The 18,826-nt window shown below is 42.4% G+C and overlaps 1 protein-coding gene across 1 annotated transcript in view; it reads left to right on the plus strand.

Moving 5' to 3' along the window:
• LOC122557944 (plakophilin-3-like) overlaps window positions 1-18,826 on the plus strand; it is a 56,533-nt gene that overhangs the window by 33,875 nt on the left and 3,832 nt on the right. Inside the window, exons 10-12 of the mRNA XM_043706192.2 lie at window positions 4,960-5,113; window positions 5,674-5,866; window positions 11,674-11,758. Of these exons, the coding sequence (XP_043562127.1) occupies window positions 4,960-5,113; window positions 5,674-5,866; window positions 11,674-11,758 (432 nt within the window). The remainder of the gene's footprint in view (window positions 1-4,959; window positions 5,114-5,673; window positions 5,867-11,673; window positions 11,759-18,826) is intronic.

The following is an 18,826-nucleotide window of genomic DNA, read 5'->3' on the forward strand; positions in this document are numbered from 1 at the left end:
TGTTGGCTGAAATAACACGTACAAGCGCTCTAACCTTGCCTTGTGCAGTGATGTGTTGGGTTCCCATGACTGAGAATAAAGATTCTGTGGAGCCACTGTTCCTCCTTTAATTGTTCATCACCATTCCCAACAAGACATGACAGGATTGCAGAGCTTTGATCTGAGTGTTTGCTTGCAGGATTGCTTGGCTCTGTTACGACTTACTAATATGCTGCTGAATATGCATTTGGTCCTGTTTCGTAACCTCGGTTGGTACTCATAGAATTTTAGAAAATCTACTGCATAGTAGCAGGCCATTCAGTCTGTCACATCTGTGCCAGTTAAGTGAAATCTCCCCAGCCCAATGATGCCTTCCTATGTTAAATCTGTGGTTCTACAGGTCACAGTCCTTCAAGTGGACTTTCAAGTGCCTTTGAAAAATGGTGCAAATTTCAGCCTCTACCCTTTTTTTTCAGGCAGTGACATTAGATTGCTACCACGTTCTGGTTAACAAATATTTCCTCATCCCTCCTTTAATGCTTCTATAAATTACGTCTCCTGTGCTAAAGTAAATAGAGTAAATAAGAAAACAATCTATGGGCCCTCATTACTTTATAGATGTCAACTTTTTAATTGCAACATTTAAGAGCATTTGGATGGGTACATGAATAGGAAGGGTTTGGAGGGATATGGGCCGGGTGCTGGCAGGTGGCACTAGATTGGGTTGGGATATCTGGTCGGCATGGACGGGTTGAACTGAAGGGTCTGTTCCCGTGCTGTACATCTCTAAGTCTCTAATTTAGACACTCCTCTAGTTCCTTTGTCCAAGGAAAACAAAGCCATCTTATCAAATCTTTTGCAATTTCAGTCAGGCAATAGCCTCATAAATCTCCTCTGCTCCCTCCCCAGCACAGTCATGGCTTTCCTGTAATCCAGTGACTAGGAATATACGTAGTGTTTGAGCTGTGGTTTAATTATTGTTATATGCAGGAGTAAGTGAGGACTGCAGATCAGAGTCGAGAGTGTGGTGCTGGAAAAGCACAGCCGGTGTATGCAGTTCTAGCCAAACATCCCTCATCTTGTATGCTGTGCCTCAGCTAATAAATGAATCATTTTTACTGTTTCCTTATAAATTTCAGTGCTACAACTTTGGTTTAACAATCAAACCTTATTTAGTTTAAAAAATATATTTATTGACCTGTCTTACCCTTAAGGACCTGCAGTCATAAAATCCAAGGACCTTCTATTCCCCTACATTACTCCATATCCTCCCATTTGTCCTATATTTCCTGGTCTTGTGCTATCCAAAATGCATTACCTCTCACTTCTCCATTTTTCATTCTTCTGCTAACCTGATCAAGCCTTTTTCCATCTTGAAGTCTAAAACTGCCCTCTTCACTGTTGTATTCACACATTTTTTTAAAGGTGGCCCTGTATTTTCATCTAAATGATTAATATAAACTACAGATTTACTTCTCTTATCCAGCATTCTGTGTGCGGTCTGGCAGCCACGGTAGTTCAGGTTTAAGGCATTCCCCCTGTCTACAATTCAATATTGACGTTCATTTTATAAAGACAGCACTAACTGGCCTTACTGCTGGTTACAAACAAGGTTTGTCAGTCAATGTCCTGACTGTCTTCTTTGCACTCTCCAAGCTATAGTAGTGGTATTTTGAAACATTTCCTCAAATTCATCTCTTCAACACTGACACCTCATTTCAATTGGAATGTTAGTGGCCAAGTCTAACATGGCCAGAAAAAGCAGAAGATCAGGCCACATACTGGGCATCGGTCTTAGTGTGAGGGCACTGACTAGGCTGGAAGATCAGGAGATGGGTGAATTGGACACACTGACTGCTGTCTTGTCCAGGAAATTGGCTACTCCAACAAAGGCCTGAGGCTGACAGAGATACAACCTGCACACAAAACAAGGAACTGAATATTAAGCTCAATGGAGCCAATTGCTAACAGATCATTGTGGCAAAAAATAACCTGTCAACTATAATGTTTACTTTGTAAGTTTGCAGCAAGTCAGTCAGAAACCAAGCTGTATGATATACTCAAATTCTCTTGCAATAAAGGCTACGTACAAATAAGTCTTGCTTTAATTGCATAGACCATTGACGAGATTGCACCTGGAGTATTGTGTGCAGTTCTGACCACCTTACCAAAGGAAAAATATTCTTGTCATAGAGGGAGCATAGTAGAGGCTCACAAACACATTCCTGAGAGGATGGAACTGTCCCATGAGGAGAGATTGAGGAGACTAGGCCTGTATTCTCTAGAGTTTTGAATAAAGCCTCCTAGAAACCTACAAAATTCTTATTGGGGTTGATATTAGACTCAAAGATCATTTCTTCTCCCCATGGGGCCTTGAAGCGGGGGCTGTGGTCTCTAAAACATTTACAACAGAGATGAGGAGGAACTTCCACCCTGAGAAAGTGTTGAATCATTGGAATTCTCTACTGCGGAGGGCTGTGTAAACTCAATCAGTTTCAAAGCTGGGATAGTAGATTTCTAGTTGCTGGTGACGTTAAGGGATATGGGGTAGTGTGGGTTTAGAGTTGAGTTAGGTGATTAGCCATGATCCAAGATGGTAGAGGAGGCTTGAGGGACTGAATGGCCTATTCCTGCTGCTATGTTCAAACTCTGAGCCCAATTTGGATCCAAGTACCCATTCTCCCAGCATATGGAACCTTGTCAAAGGCCTGACTAAAATCTACGTAGATCACATCCACTGGCCCTGCCCTCACCAATCCAAATTTCCAGAAAACACAGATCAAGTTAGCCGGATATGATCTGCCTTTAAGAAATCCATGTTGACTTTCCTTGATTTATCTGTGCCTTTCTAAGTGAAGCTTTCTACTATGCCTGGGCATTCATGCCAATCATTTGCTCACAGCCAGAGTCAAGCTCACTGACCTATGATTACTCCGATGAGTTCTTCCTCCTTTTTAAAATAGTACAGCATTGGCAGTCTTCCAATCCTCTTGCATCGCTATAACTGGGGGAGTTGAAATCTGATTATACAGATATCATGCTCAAAAAAAATGTCGCTGCTCTTGACACAGACATCAGTTTGTTTTTAGAAAAATTGAAACATGTAACTATTTTCATTTGGTGTGTCATATTGTGGTCAGTCCATCACTTTCCCCCATGTAACCACAAACCTGTTAATTGAATGTTGCGTATATTGGAGCATGACCAATGGAAATATACCATTCTAATCTTTTAAGAAAATATTTATTCTTCCTTGGATGTCTGCGTGGCAAAGCCAGCATTTGTTGCTCATCATAAATTATCTAATTTCCCTTGAGTTGATTACCTTGCCAGACCATGTCAGAGTGCAGTTAAGAGTCAACCACATGGGCTTGATCAGGTCGAAATGGCAGATCTACTTCTCCAAAGAGTATTAGTAAAACAGATTAGTTTGCATTACATCAATCATCAATAATTTGATGGAACAAAAACAGGAGTTGCTGGAGAAATTCAGCAAGTCTGGCAGCATCAGTGGGAGAAAGCAGAGTTAACATTATCCTCCTTCAGAGCTTATTGAAGCTGGGAAAAGGTAGGTGAATATGCTGAAGATTGGGTGGGAGCAAGCGGAAGGGGTAAACAATAGGTGGTGCTGGAGCCCAAGAGAGAGAGAGAGAGGGAGAGAGAACAGCAGATGAACAGACAGAGGAATGCAGCTGCTAATCAACAGCTGCTAATGGAGACCATTAGTGGCTGACAATGGGTGGTTTATGGTAGCAGCCCAAGTGATGACATGGCCTGGTGTGTGGAGTTGGGGGAAGGACATGGAAGAGGGTGCTTAGGCTCTAAAGTTATTGAACTTGACATTGAACTGCTAATAGTCCCCATGAGAACCAGTATGTACTGTCAGACAAAGGTACATATTTATCAATTGCACATAGATTTTCCTTTAGAATATAAGACTACTTTTTGATTAGATTAGATTATTTACAGTGTGGAAACAGGCCCTTTGGCCCAACAAGTCCACACCGACCCTCCGAAGAGAAACCCACCCAGACCCATTCCTCTACATCTAACACTATGGGCAAGTTAGCATGGCCAATTGACCTAACCTGCACATTTTTGGACTATGGGAGGAAACCGGAGCACTCGGAGAAAACCCACGCAGACACTGGGAGCATGTGCAAACTCCACACAGACAGTTGCCTGAGGTGGGATTTGAACCCAGATCTCTGACGCTGTGAGGCAGCAGTGCTGACCACTGTGCCACCGTTCTGCCCAGATATGGTTTGTAATTCTTTCCAGCAGTTTGCAATTTGATGTGCATGACACAAGTTCTCTACAAAATGCTAGTCTCTAGTTGAGATATTACCTTCCCAATGTTTCTGTTGGCTCTTAGCTCAGTTGACTGGTTCAATTCCCACACTGGCTGAGGTTACCATGAAGGTTCAACCTTCTCAAACTTGCCCCTTACCTGAGGTCTGTTGACTTTCTGGGTAAACTCCCCTCTCGTCTTCTCTCAAATGAGAGAGCAGCCCTATGGTCCTCTGAGACTATGTGAACTTCAGTTAATTTTGAAGTGACTTTATTGCCTGAACATTGATTTGAACATCTGTGTATGCTCACTCATAAATTTTTCATGATCTATAAAGGCCATTTTTCTTCTCTGTTGTAGGTGCTTGAAACGCATAACTATTTTCTTGTCTTGTCCTGTGCTCCACCCAACGATGCTGGCTAAATGTATCATTATAGAGGTTAATTTGATGCTGAACATTAATGTGCCTTCTGTTACTTCATTCTTTTTTATGGCTTTCTTTACTTCCTTCTTCCTAAGCTGTTAATGTACCTTTACCCGAACTGTTAATCGTGTGTTACAAGATTTGAAAAAAAACAGATGAAAGATTCTTTTCTGAGTTCGGAGAGTTATTTTGCCTAATTTGAATAGACCATGGCTCCTTCAGCCTCCAGAGTGTGATTATGTTTGTGTCCCTATCTTTTATTCAGTGGGCCTCTGTGATAAGTCGAATAGCAATGGATCAGGACAGAACATGGTACACTCTCATGAGTTATTTGAAGAGCAACAATGACAATGTGCTAAAGTCATTGACTGGTCTGCTTCGAAATCTTACAGTTCATGCAAGGAACAAGGAAGATATTGGTGAGTAACCACATAACCGCCAATGGAAATCATTGTTCATTTGGATAAATAAGAGCATTTGATAATCTATCCAATAGCTCCAATATCAATGAGCAAGTTATCAATTTTGATACTGTGCCTGAGCTTCAGCAGATTGGTTTCCGTTTGCTGAAAGTGGTTTGGAGCCAGCAGGAGAAAGGAAGATAAATGTTACTCTTACTCAAGATGAATGAAAGGCAGACTGAGGCAAACATGACAAGTTATGTCAGCTATATGAACCTTTTCCTGATTAGAAATATGGTAGGTTATCATTTGGAAGATTTATCTGAGAACGTTGCAAGGTATCAAATCTTTTCACCCACCCCACTCCCTCCCATTATATTGTTTTATAATATCTCTCTCAGTGTGCAGAACATAGTTTCCAGTGACCACCCCCATGAGATGTGTAGGCCATCTGTGCCTCAAGTGCAATTCAAATGCAAATGTTACATCTTCAGTTTCCACTATCTGAATGATGGATCATTGCAATTATAAATTGATTTTAAAAAGAACTTTCAAGTTATGTCTTTTCCTCTCCATAGCAATCAAGATCATTGGACCTCTCCTGCAAAAGTTGCCAGAGGAAAGCAGTTCCTCTTCACCATCAAACGAGGTGGCAGCTAACATTTGCACGATACTTAACAATCTGGTGGTGGAGACCATTGAAGCTCCAAGACAAATTGTAAACCATAATGGATTAAGGAAACTCATGAACATCAAGCACAGAAGAGATATGTAAGTGGGTCACTTGCTGTGAAAATGTGAAGAATGAGTTTGTGGAACACGTACAAGATATTTTTATAGATCAGTCAATATTTATTTATTTATACGGGGATGTACTGGTACTGGCTCGGCCAGCATTTATTGTCCATCTCTAATTACCCATGAAGATTGTAGAGAGTCGTGCTCTCTTGAACTGCTGCAGTCCACTTGGTATTGATACAGTGCTGTTCGAGGTGGAGTTGCAGGGTTTTGACCAGTGACAGTCAAGTTGGTATGTTTTCAAGTGATGAGTGGCTTGAATCTTGATCAGATGGGCAAGTGGGCCAAGGAGTGGTAGATGGAGTTTAATTTAGATAAATGTGAGATGCAGCATTTTGGGAAAGCAAATCTTAGCAGGACTTATACACTTAATGGTAAGGCCCTAGGAAGTGTTGCTGAACAAAGGGACCTTGGAGTGTAGGTTCATAGCTCCTAACAAACTGCAACTCTACTTACAAGGATAGTGAAGAAGGCATTTGTTATGCTTTCCGTTATTGGTCAGAGTATTGAATTCAGGAATTGGGAGGTAATGTTGCAGCTGAACAGGATATTGGTTAGGCCACTTTTGGAATATTGCGTGAATTCTGATCTGCTTCCTAGCAGAAGGATGTTGTGAAACTTGAAAGAGTTCAGAAAAGATTTACAAGGATGTTGCCAGGGTTGGAGGATCTGAGCTACAGGGAGAGGTTGAATAGGCCCTGGAGCGTCGGAGGCTGAGGGGTGACATTATGGAGGTTTACAAAATCTTGAGGGGCATGAATAGGATAAATAGACCAGGTCTTTTCCCTGGGATGGGAGAATCCAGAACTAGAAGGCATAAGTTTAGGGTGAGAGGAGAAAGATATAAAACAGACCTAAGGGACAATGTTTTCACACAGAGGGTGGTACGTGTATGGAATAAGCTGCCAGAGGAAGTGGTGGAGGCAAGTACAATTGCACCATTTAAAAAGCACTTGGATGGGTATATGAATAGGAATGGTTTGAAGGGATATGGGCCGGGTACTGGCAGGTGGGACTAGACTGGGTTGTGATATCTGGTCGTCATGGACAAGTTGGACCGAAGGGTCTCTCTCTGTGCTGTACATCTCTATGACTCTAAGAGGAACTTGCAGGTTGTGGTGTTTCCAAGTATTTGCTGCCCTTCACATTCAAGGTAGTGGTGGTTGTGGGATGCTTCAAAGGAGCCCTTGGTAAGTATGATGAATATTTCTTAATTCATTCAAAGGATGAGGACATCGCTGGCTAGCCCAGCATTTATTGTCCATCACCTAATTGGCCAGAGGGCAGTTAAGAGTCAACCACATTGCTGTGGGCCTGGAGTCGCATGTAGGTCAGACAAGGTAAGGATGGCAGTTCCCTTCCCTAAAGGGTATTAGTGCCCCAGATGGGTTTTTCTGATGATTGACTGGTCATCATTAGGCTCTTCATTCTGGTATTTTCCACTGAATTCAAATTTCACCATCTGACCGGAATTCGAACCTGGGTTCCTGTAACGTTGCCGGAATCTCTGGATTAACAGTCCAGCAGTAATACCATTAGGTCATCATCTCTCCTGAATTGACTAGTGAACAAACTATTTTGGATGTACTAAGAGTTCATTTACATGCTTATTGTATAAGATGCTATGGGTGGCATGGTGGCTCAGTGGTCCAGGCACCTGGGTTCGATTCCAACCTCGGGCGACTGTCTGTGTGGCATTTGCACTTCCATTTTGTGTCTGCGTGGGTTTCCTCTCACAGACCAAAGGTGTGCAGGTTGGGTGGGTCACGATTACAATTCCATGAGGTGTCACCGAGATGGGGATGTTCTTTGGTGGGCTAGTGCAGAGTCAGTGGGCCGAATGGCCTCTTTCTGCTCCGTAGGGATTCTATAGAAGAGTTTATATAATAATTTACTGTTGCGTTTTACAATGACTTTTACATCCAAACCTTGGGCCTTCGCTCTAAACAAAAAAAACTAACTCAACGAGATGCAAGTTGATAAATTGGGAAACTATATTAAAACTACATTAAAACTATGTAAGAAAAGGCAAGCAATGGTTAGCATTTAAAGAGTTAATAAATAATTTGCTATGAACATGTATTCATTTAAGATGCAAAGACTGCATGGAAAGCATAAGTCAATTGATGTTAATGAGAGGAGTTAAAGATAGTATAGATCAAACAGAAAGGCTTATAATGTTGTCAAAAAGAATAGTAAGTCCAAGGATAGGAAGCTTGTTTTGGTAAAGCAAGAAGAAAGACAATATGCGAGCGTAAATGGTGGCTCGTGGTTAGCACTGCTGCCTCACAGCACCAGGGTCCCAGGTTTGATTCCAGGCGATTGTCTGTGTGGAGTTTGCACATTCTCCCCGTGTCTGTGTGGGTTTCCTCCCACACTCCAAAGATGTGTAGATTATGGTGAATTGGCCATGCTAAATTGCCCATAGTGTTAGGTGCATTAGTCAGAGGGAAATGTGTCTGGTTGGGTTACTCTTCGGAGTGTCGGTGTGGACTGGTTGGGCCAAGGGCCTATTTCCAAACTGTAGGTAATCTAATCTCAACCTTTCATAAGAACATAAGATGAACGTACTTTCTATATGTATATGCTCAAGAAGAGATTGGTGAAAGTGAACCTGGGCCCATTAGTGGCCAAGCCAGAAGAATTTACAGTGGAGAATAAGAAAGTAGCAGGGACCTTTAGACAGGTACTTTGTCTGAGTTCACAGTTTAAGACAAAAAGCAATCGTGAAATAATGGAGAGTCAAGTGTCTGGTGAGAATGAAAATGTTAGTGTAAAGAAGGAAATAGTATGGGAGAAATTATCGAGATGAAGTGACGCTAAATCCAGTGGACCTGATGACTGACATCCTGGGGTTTTAAAAGAGAGACCTGTAGAGATAGTGGGTGTTATTGGTTTTCATCTTTGAGAATTCTGAATTGGAAGGTAGTAAGTCTATAACCCAGCTGTTTAACAAAGGAGGGAGAGGGGAAACTGGGGACAGGTAGGCCGGTTAACCTAATCTCATTATAAGGCATGTAGAAAATCATGGTAAGATTGAGCAGAGTCAGCACAGGTTTATGAGGGGATATTATTTTTGATGAATTGAATATATGATGAATTTTTTTTGAGGATGCTACTGATGTGGTTGAGCCAGGGGATTGAGCATAATTGGACTTCCAAAAAACATTTGATTCAGTCCCATGCAGGAGTTGACAACACTAAAATTAGGAGGTTTTGGGATTGGAAGTAATAAATTTGCAAGACTTAAAGTTTGGCTAATGAGCCAAACAAGCACAGAGTAGGAACAAATGGGACATTTTTGGGTTACCAGCATGTAACTAGTGGGATAAGAATCACGTACTTTGACCTCATTACTTTATAAGCTGTATTATCAATATACACTCAGTCCCCTTAACTGAGTTTGCTGAAAGTAAACAGTGAGGATGATACAAAGCACTGAACAGCTCTTTTGAGGCTGTGTGAGCACCACTGCGGATGGAATGCAATAAACTGAAGTGTAAAGTTACCTATAATAAAACTAAATTACTGCAGATGTTGAAGCTCTGCAATAAAAACAAAGTGCCGGTTCACACTCAGCAGGTTGGCAGCTTCTATGGAGAGAGAAACAGAGTTAATGTATCACGTCCAATATGAGTCATTTTCAGGACAGAGTTCTAATACAGGGCTGTATTACAAGGACAAATTGAATGAATAGACCTCAATTTCAACATTCCCTTGAATTTAGAAGAACAAGAGGTGATACAAATGAGACACCAATTTGTTAAGGAGATGGTATTGTGCAAAGACCCTACATTAACTTTGCAATGATGTCACAGACTTGCACATTGCTGGGTATAAATGCCACAATGTGGGAGGGGTTAGCACACACTGGCAGTCATGTTCTGTAAGGCACACCAGAGTCTGACTGTTTGGAAGATTCCCAGAAAGCACATGGATCAACACTCAAAGATGGATCAGTGAAAACTTATGGTGTGGCATAAAAACATATGACAAAAGACCAGGCCGGACAGATGTTGAGAAGATATGTCTGTTAGTGGGGGGACTCTGGAACTAGGAGACAGAAGAAGGGGACACTTACTTAAAACTGAAATGAGAAGAATTTCTTCTCAGAAGGTAATGAATATCTGAAATTGTCTACTCCATAAAGTCATGGAGGCGTGATCACTGAAAGTATTTAAAGAGGAGGAAATATTGGGAACTTGGTGGCTTAGCTGTGAGCTAACATAGAAGAGGAGTTGAGGCCTGGGTTGGATCAGCCATGACCTTGCTGAATGTCAAAGTGGGCTTGAGGAACCAAATGGCCTACTCCTGTTCAGAGTTCTTTTATTCTTAAGTTGCTTCTCTAGGCTGGGGAATCTAGAATGTTCAGCTTCTGAAAGGTATTGGCTGACTGGAACCGAGATATGAAATTTCTTCAATCAAAGGGCTATGGATTTTTGGAGTTGTAGCCCTCATAGTTGTGGATGCTCAGTTGAGTGTGTTTAAGACCAAAACAAAATAGATTTTTGGATACCAAGAGATAGAGGGGGGTGGAGCAGACTGCAAGGACCAAATAATCTACTCTCGTTTTTGTTTTATTTGTTGAGTTCCTCTTCATTTTGAGAATACCAACCAGTGCATATACTTCAATTTTCCCATGAGTGAATCAACCTTAAATCAGAACCTCCTGATCTGTTAGTAATCAGCAGCTTGAAAGATATGCAGATTAAAGGTGAGATTACATTAAATTTCTCAATCTCATTTTAAACAAGCCCAATTGTCCTACTTTCTCTTCAGGGTGCACAGTTTTGCGTGCACATAGAGCTATACAGCACAGTAACAGACCCTTCGGTCCAACTCGTCCATGCTGACCAGATATCCTAAATTAATCTAGTCCCATTTGCCAGCATTTGGCCCATATCCCTCTTAACCTTTTCTATTCATTTACCCATCCAAATGCCTTTTTAAAAGTTGCAATTGTACCAGCCTCTGGCAGCTCATTCCATACACGCATCACCATCTGTGTGGAATAATTGCCCCTTAGGTGCCTTTTAAATTTTTCCCCTCTCACCCGAAACCTATACCCTCTAGTTCTGGATTTTTCCCCCACTCCAGGGAAAAGACCTTGTCTATTTACCCTATCCATGCCCCTCATGATTTTATAAACCTCTATAAGGTCACCCCTCAGCCCTTAACACTCCAGGGAAAACTGCCCCAACCTATTCAGCCTTGTACCATCTAACTCTGTGGGAAGCTAGGGAAGTGATTGCTGGTCCCCTTGCTGAGATATTTGTATCATCAATAGTCACAGGTGAGGTGCCAGAAGACTGGAGGTTGGCTAACGTGGTACCCCTACTTAAGAAAGGTGGTAAGGAAAAGCCTGGGAGCTATTGACGGGTGAGCAAAATACCGATGGCAAGTTGTTGGAGTGAATCCTGTGGGACAGGATGTATGTGTATTTTGGTAGGCAAGGACTGATAAGGGATAGTCAACATGGCTTTGTGCATGGAAAATCACATCTCGAGTGACACATTAAGATGACGAGAGAGGCTCGGCCACCACACGAGGCTACTGGCTCAAGAACTTCCTTGATGTAATTGGGGAACCTGAAGACAATTGCAAACTGAAATCCTATTGTTTCCATGCTTTGGTGTCTCATTGATTGAGAGGGTATTCTGTGGTCAGCATTTATTTCATTGGGCACTTAGACAAAATAAGCTTGCACAATGATAAGAGTAATAAAAATAAATATGAATTTTGGCTAGCCCAGTTCATGTCTGCCTGCTTTTTGTTTTCAGTGAAGCTGAGAAAGCGGTAAAAGCTGCCTCCAGTCTTTTGGGAAATATGTGGTATTACAAGTCCTTGCATCGCGACTACAAGTCAGTAAGTATTAATGTGATTAAAACTAACAACTACACCCAGACCAGTTCGACCAGCTCTGTTACTTCACTAAGTATTTGCTGACAACAACAATCAGAGTGTTAATGGTAGATCTTTGCTTTGAAACAGTATCATGTGCCCATGCATAATGATTTCCAATTGGTCTTAAAAGGGCTACTGACCCTATTCACTTGAGATCAAAGATGATAAATCTACTCCAAGTCTGCTCCAGGCTTCATTTTTGTCAAACTGGGCCCTCCCCAAGTCGTACAACGCTCTGACAACTCCTTGCTTTTTTTAAAACTAATTCTGGCTTTTTGTGCATCAACTACTTCACTCTACCATTTGACCTTTTTAGATCTCTAATTATCTGGCTAATGCTCTTCTCTTCTGCTTCCTACTTACTCTCTAAAACTTTGTAGCCAAAGCTTATCATCATTTGTTCTAATATTCTCCTCCTTTCTCAGTTTTGATTACGTCCCCGTGATGTACCTTCCGGCACTTTACTGCTTTAATGTTCCAAATGAATGCAGGTTGCCAACAGATACTGAGAGTCTCCTTTAAAGCCGTGTTGAACAAGAGACTTTTAGCCTATTGGCTGCTTTATTTTTTCAGGAATGAATTATTTATTTTGGTTTCACTGGAAGTTCAAAATGCATAAAGGAAGGCTTTTGTGGTGATGGAGGAGCACTAATTTAAGAGCCGAACCTTGTGAATACATCCAACAGACCTGTTAATGGCCCACCGACAACGATCCACTGAGCAAGACGAATCAAATGCGTGCAATAATTTTAAATGTCTGTCTGCCATTTTGTAGCTCTGAGCATCAGAAAGAACACTGCATCTGGTTGAATGCATTTTGAAACTGTTCTCCTGGTGCACAGCCTCTTCCTCTTTATTGGATCAAGAAGTGCAATCTGAGCGCAGTTGAGGGTTATCAGATCATGGCTGATGACCATGGTGGCCCAGGGGTCAGAACGTGGCTCACCAAGCCTCATCCAGGACACTCATACAGAGCTGGCAAATGGATTGGAGATTTTGCTGAACAGCTGCCCACACAAACACTGGCCATTTCTGGCTTGTTTTGGCTGCTGATTTGCTCCAAGTGGTTGGAAGAGCAGCGAACGGTGAAGATCCGTGACTTCTCTTGAGTTTCTGCAGAGCCCTTAGTCTTTCCACAGTGGGTCATGCTTTTTCTCCAGTGCAGGCATTGCTCCCTGAGATGGCAGCCTACCTAGGGAAGCCACTAGGATGAGCAGTGGCTGCAAACACATGTAGTGTCATAGAGTTGTCCAGCATGTAAACAGACTCTTCGGTCCAAATCGTTCATGCCGATCAGATATCCAAATCTGATCTAGTCCCATTTGCCAGCATTTGGCCCTTTATCCCTCTAATTCATAAACTCATCCAGATGCCTTTTGCATTTTGTAATTGTACCAGCCTCCACAACTCATAATACCCACTCACGATGGGTAGCTTGTGGGTTGAACCATGTACACAGAGGAATGCATCCTTGTGCCTTCACACCAGCCCAAAGTTGGTAAAATGTCCAAATCTCGAGCCCCAGCAGTGAGGCAGGGCAGGAGTATTAGGGAGAGGAGTGAGGGAGTGGATCAATGTGGAAAGGTGGGAGGCTACGTGTGATCCTGAGACTGTATGAGAGATGCACACACACACACATACACAACCTAACCCAAGAACAACTTGGGCTGAGAGTGCATATTCATGTCATTTCTGCTGAGGCCACCTCAGCAGATGAACCACTGGAGACAAATGGGAAAGTCGGTGTTAGTTAAACCCCAAATCTAAGCTTTTCCTCAGTCCCTGTCTGCCTGGTGATCAGTGTTGTACAAAGTTCAACCTGTTCTGCTGATGTCTCACTGTGGGTGGAGACGAGGAGTTTTACTCTTGCTTTCAGAGGGAGCAGATGGATCTGTACCAGCTCTCATAAGGTTCCAGTAATGACATCTGGCCAAATGGAGTTGTACTTATTGCTATCTTGCAATAAGTGTTTTTGTTATCTAAGAACAGTATAATAACTAAATTTCTATGGTATTGTATGATCTACAACTTATGGCTAGATATGCCCAAGATAAAACAAAGGCAAACAACGATTGGTATTTGTGTATTATTTGAAGTGACCCTCACCCAGTACACATACTGGTAGAGTTAACAAATATCACAAGGTACTCTGGTCACCTGGGATAATACCACAAGCAGGATTTAGGGTCTCGTCTGCCTCTTTCTCCTTAAGTGAAAAGATTTAGTTATAACAAGGATAGAGACCCCCGGCCCTCACATGTCACCCCACTAATCTTCAAATCCAGCACATTATCCACCACCATTTCCACCAGCTGCAGTCTGACCCCATTCCAAAAAGATATTTCCCTCCCCACCCCTATCCGCTTTCCGCAGGGACCGTTCCCTCTGCGACTCCCTCATTAGGTCCAGACTCCCCACCAACCTCTCCTCCACACCTGGCACCTTTCCCTGTGGCTGCAGGAGGTGCAAAGCCTGCCCTCTCAGCTCCCCTCCACCTCCGTCCAAGGCCCCAAACAATCATTCCAGGTCCAGCATTTCCTATAACCTGACTTATTGCATACGTGGCTCCCAATTTGGTCTAGTCTACACTGGGGAACAAATCTGGTCTATACGCTCCAATCAACTCCACCTTCCAGTGGCCAACTTTTTCAACTCCCTTGACGACATGTCCACGCTGAGCCGCTACCACCATCAAAATAAGGCTACATGCAAACTGAAGGAAGTACACCTTATCTTCTGCCTTGGGAACCTAGAATCATACGGCCTTAACATAGAATTCACCAGCTTTCAAACCTCTCCGGCCCCCACCCCATCCCACTTCTAGCTCTCCCCCTCCTCTCCACCCAAGTGACCTGACCTAACCTGTCCATCTTCTTTCCCACCTTTCCGTTCTACCCTTCCCACTGACCTATCCCAATCACCTCCTACCTGCATCACGTAGCACCATCCCATCCACCTTTCCTCCAGTCCCACCACCCCATTTGTTTCTCAGTCTCTTCCCCCCCCCCCCCACTTTCCTTCATCCCGATGAAAGGTCCTGACCTGAAATGTCAATTCTCCTGCTCCTCTGATGCTGCTTGACCTGCTATGTTTTTTTCCCAGCTCCACACTTTATCGACTCTGACTTTCCAGCATCTGCAGTCCTCACTATCTCCTAGTTCTGCTGCTTGGCATGTTTAAATTGTTATTTTCATCAGTCTCTCACCTTTTCAAATTGTCAATGTATTGTGTTGTTTTTTTTTGAAATTCATATTAATGCTAGACGTTTCTGAGATTTGCTCATCAACCCATTGAGTTGGGGGTGTGGGAAAGAAAAGTTGAAACATGGTCTCTCACGCAAACAAGATTAGACAACTTTGCTATTGATTTAGGTTCTTCCCCTAGGTGTGGTGTACTTGCTTCTTGGTATGATGTAGTGCTGAATGATGCAGTCTACACAGGTCTTAGGCTTCTGCTGTCAAGGTGAATTCAAGTAGATGTAGGGATGCTATAGATTGCCTTAATATGAAGGAAAATAAAATAAGCGAGATGAGATTTACATTTTTGGGTCCCTTGATCAAATGGCATAATGATACTCACTAGTCAGCTACAAACATACAGATGGACAGAGCTTCAGAGTGACCATGCATATTTCAGTGTAAGTCAGGAGAGGAATTAAAGGTGAGAAAATTGGCAGGAGAAATAAGACTATTTGTAGTTCCTAATACTGTTTATTTCCAACAATAAACACGAGGAATGGCATTTACTTGTTCAATTCAGAAGTTGTCAAAGGCATTATTGGAGCATAAATTCACAAGTTAGCCAATACGTCAGTGACCAGGGGAGCTATAAAGCTGCTCAGCATTTGCAAAATGTAGCAAGAAGCACAATGGACTGTGAACAATCTAATCATAGAATGGATACCAGACAGCACCTCAAAGAGCATAGAGGAAAATTAGAAAGATAAATCCACGACGCATTCTGTGATATGTTGCGGTGAGGAGTTCCAGACTGTCAAGTTGACCTATCCACCCAGCAAGGCCTATTGTATGCTGATCCGACAGAGCGGGGTATTTGGAAGCTTCTGAATGCAATCCCGTGCTGCAATATGTTGATTTCTTTTAAGCTTATTTTTCCATTAACTTCAGCATCTTAATTTTCTGTGAACCTCTGCTCAATTGTTGAGATTTACAAATTTAAAAGAAAGCTCGCTCGGAATTTCTTGCCAGCAAGCTCCCAGCCGTGTGCCCAATACTGCCTCCTGGGGGCTTTTAGATTTGGCACAACGCAGTGACTGTGGGTTGCGAATGCTAATTGGCAAGCGTGAGCACTTCTCCATGGCACAGAACTTTGAGCTGTGTGTCACAGCAATTGCTTAACAATAAATCACAAAATGTCCCAAGTTTGTGCAACAGGCAGCTCCCAAAAATATTTTTATTTTTGTTTTGAGGCAGTACTGAGGTTCTTCACTGTAAATGGAATGAAAATGGGCTATTCATAATCCTCCACCTCCCATTTCCCTCCCTATTCAAGATACTTGGTCTAACCTGATAGATAAATGACACTGCTAACGGTAGAGAGAGAGGCAATTTGAGTTTCTTTCATTTTCCTCCCCTCTTGTCTGTAGGCAAAGATAATTTTTAAATTTCCTTCTCTTCCCTTTGAAATAGAGTGTGGCTTGCTTTCCCCAAACACTGTTCTGTGAAATCCATTTTTTTTTTCATGATTTGGAGATGCCGGTGTTGGACTGGGGTGTACAAAGTTAAAAATGATACAACACCAGGTTATAGTCCAACAGGTTTAATTGGAAGCACAGTAGCTTTCGGAACGCCGTTCCTTCATCAGGTGACTATCACCTGATGAAGGAGCGTCGCTCCGAAAGCTAGTGTGCTTCCAATTAAACCTGTTGGACTATAACCTGGTGTTGTGTCACTTTTAAGTTTTTTTTTCAAATGACACTCAACAAACTCCCTTTGGGGTTTAAAGCAGAACTTTGGTTTATTCGTGCATTCGAACCCAGGGATGACTATAATCTCTCTCACTCTCACTTGATTTCTCACTTGTTCTCACGTGCGAAAGAAAAGTAAAAGGAGAGGAATATTAAGACTAACTTGTACATCAAAGATACATTCTTTGATTTGTGTCTTAAGTGCAGAAAGTGAGTGTCCAGTGAAGGGCACTTGTTTCTGTGGGAGCTTGGGTTCAGGTGGGTGTAATTGGCTGACATTACACAATTCCTTTTGATAGAGTAGAGTAGATTTTATTTGTCATTTCTACCATATATAACTGATACAGTTAAAAACGAAACAGCATTCCTCCAGGACCAAGGTGCTACATGGACAGCACAAACTACACGATCATACAAAGGGTGGTATAAAGTGCATAAGAAGTGCATAATTAATAGACATTGTAGCAGCAATTCGAAGTCATGCAAAGAATTTCGGATAGAAAAAGAGTCCGATCATACCGTGTTAAGGAGCCTGATGGCTTGGAGGAAGTAACGGTCACACAGTCTGGCTGTGAGAGACCAACTGTTCTGGTATCATCTGCCAGATGGCAGGAGGGAGAAAAGTTTGAGTGAGGGGTGTGTGGCGTCTTCTACAATGCTGTTAGCCTTTCGGATGCAGCGTGTGCTGTTGATGTCTATAATGGAGGGGAGAGAGACATCTTAGCTGTCCTCACGATCTGAGACAGTGCAATTCCTGATCCAAGCAATGATGCAGCTGCTCATGGTTGTAGAGCATGCAGCAAAATGATAGTGATAAGAGGATCTTCTAGAGCACTAGGCTTTGAAACAGTATTAACTTGAATTTAGCTCAATCTAGATAAATGCAAAATACTGCAAATTCTGGCAATCTGAAATCAAAAGAAACAACGTGCTGGAGAAACTCAGCAGGTCTGGCAGCATCAATGGAGAGAAAACCACCATTCACATTTTGAGTCCAGTAAAATCTCTGTCTCAACATTAACTCTGTTTCTCTTAGCCTTTCATAGATGCTCCAGAGCTGCTGAGTTTCTCCAGTAATTTCTGTTTTGATCTAGCTCCGCCTGGAGAATGGTTTCCTACAAGGGTCTTGCAGGCAATTTCAATGTTAACAAGCAAACTAGATCCTTATCCATCTGTGATGATGACCAGAGACACAATTTCTACCAGCCTGATGTAATGGAGCCCAGAAATTACAGTAAACCTCTCGAGGCTGAGTGACAGGCTCATATAAGGATTTGAATTTCAATTTAGCAATTGATTCCTATCTCTCTCGCCACAAGTCCTGTATTCACCTTGGGACATAAATGGGATTATTAGCATCTCCACAAACATAGTTAAATATTTTCTGATCAAAACCCATCGATTATTGTACGAAGTAAATTGGGAGTGGTTTGTGTCCCTTGAAGCATAATGAGTTTCAATAGTTTTCCTTTATTCTCCGTCCCTGTGGGGAGATGCAGTGGCTTCCATTCCTCGAAGCTGGACGAAAGTGAGGACTTGAGATCATAATCAAGATTAGAGTGGTGCTGGAAAAGCGCAGCAGGTCAGGCAGCATCCGAGTAGCAGGAAAACCGATGTTTTGGGCAAAAGCCCTTCATCTAGGAGGCCCTAGAACAGGGGTTCTTAACCAGTGATCTATAAATCCACTAAAGAATTTTTCAAGTGGTCTTTCCTTCCAGTTGCTTTATATGCTGATCATCAACGATATTGCTGTCAATGCCACAGTTCCTCATACTAATTGTCTTCGTATGGTGGATGTGGTGTTTAAAAGATTAGGAACCCTGTCGAGAATGAATGTCTCAGACGGTATTTTAGTCTGTGTATATAGAAGTTGTGAGGAAGTTTATTTGTCCAAAGACGCCTTGCTGCCTGAGTAGGAGAATGACTAAACTGGTGGTCAGCACTACTTTACCTTTCAACACGCCATGAGAGACTCTTCAGGGTGCAGATAATGTCACTTTTGTAACTGACTTAGTAAAATAAAATGTTCAATTTGTGGGCGGCACAGTGGTTAGCACTGCTGCCTCACAGCGCCAGAGACCCGGGTTCAATTCCCACCTCAG

The sequence above is a fragment of the Chiloscyllium plagiosum genome, unplaced genomic scaffold (assembly GCF_037043375.1).
Source record: "Chiloscyllium plagiosum isolate Xiang-an unplaced genomic scaffold, Cpla_swu_hap1 HiC_scaffold_18, whole genome shotgun sequence".
Taxonomy (NCBI): Eukaryota; Metazoa; Chordata; class Chondrichthyes; order Orectolobiformes; family Hemiscylliidae; genus Chiloscyllium; species Chiloscyllium plagiosum.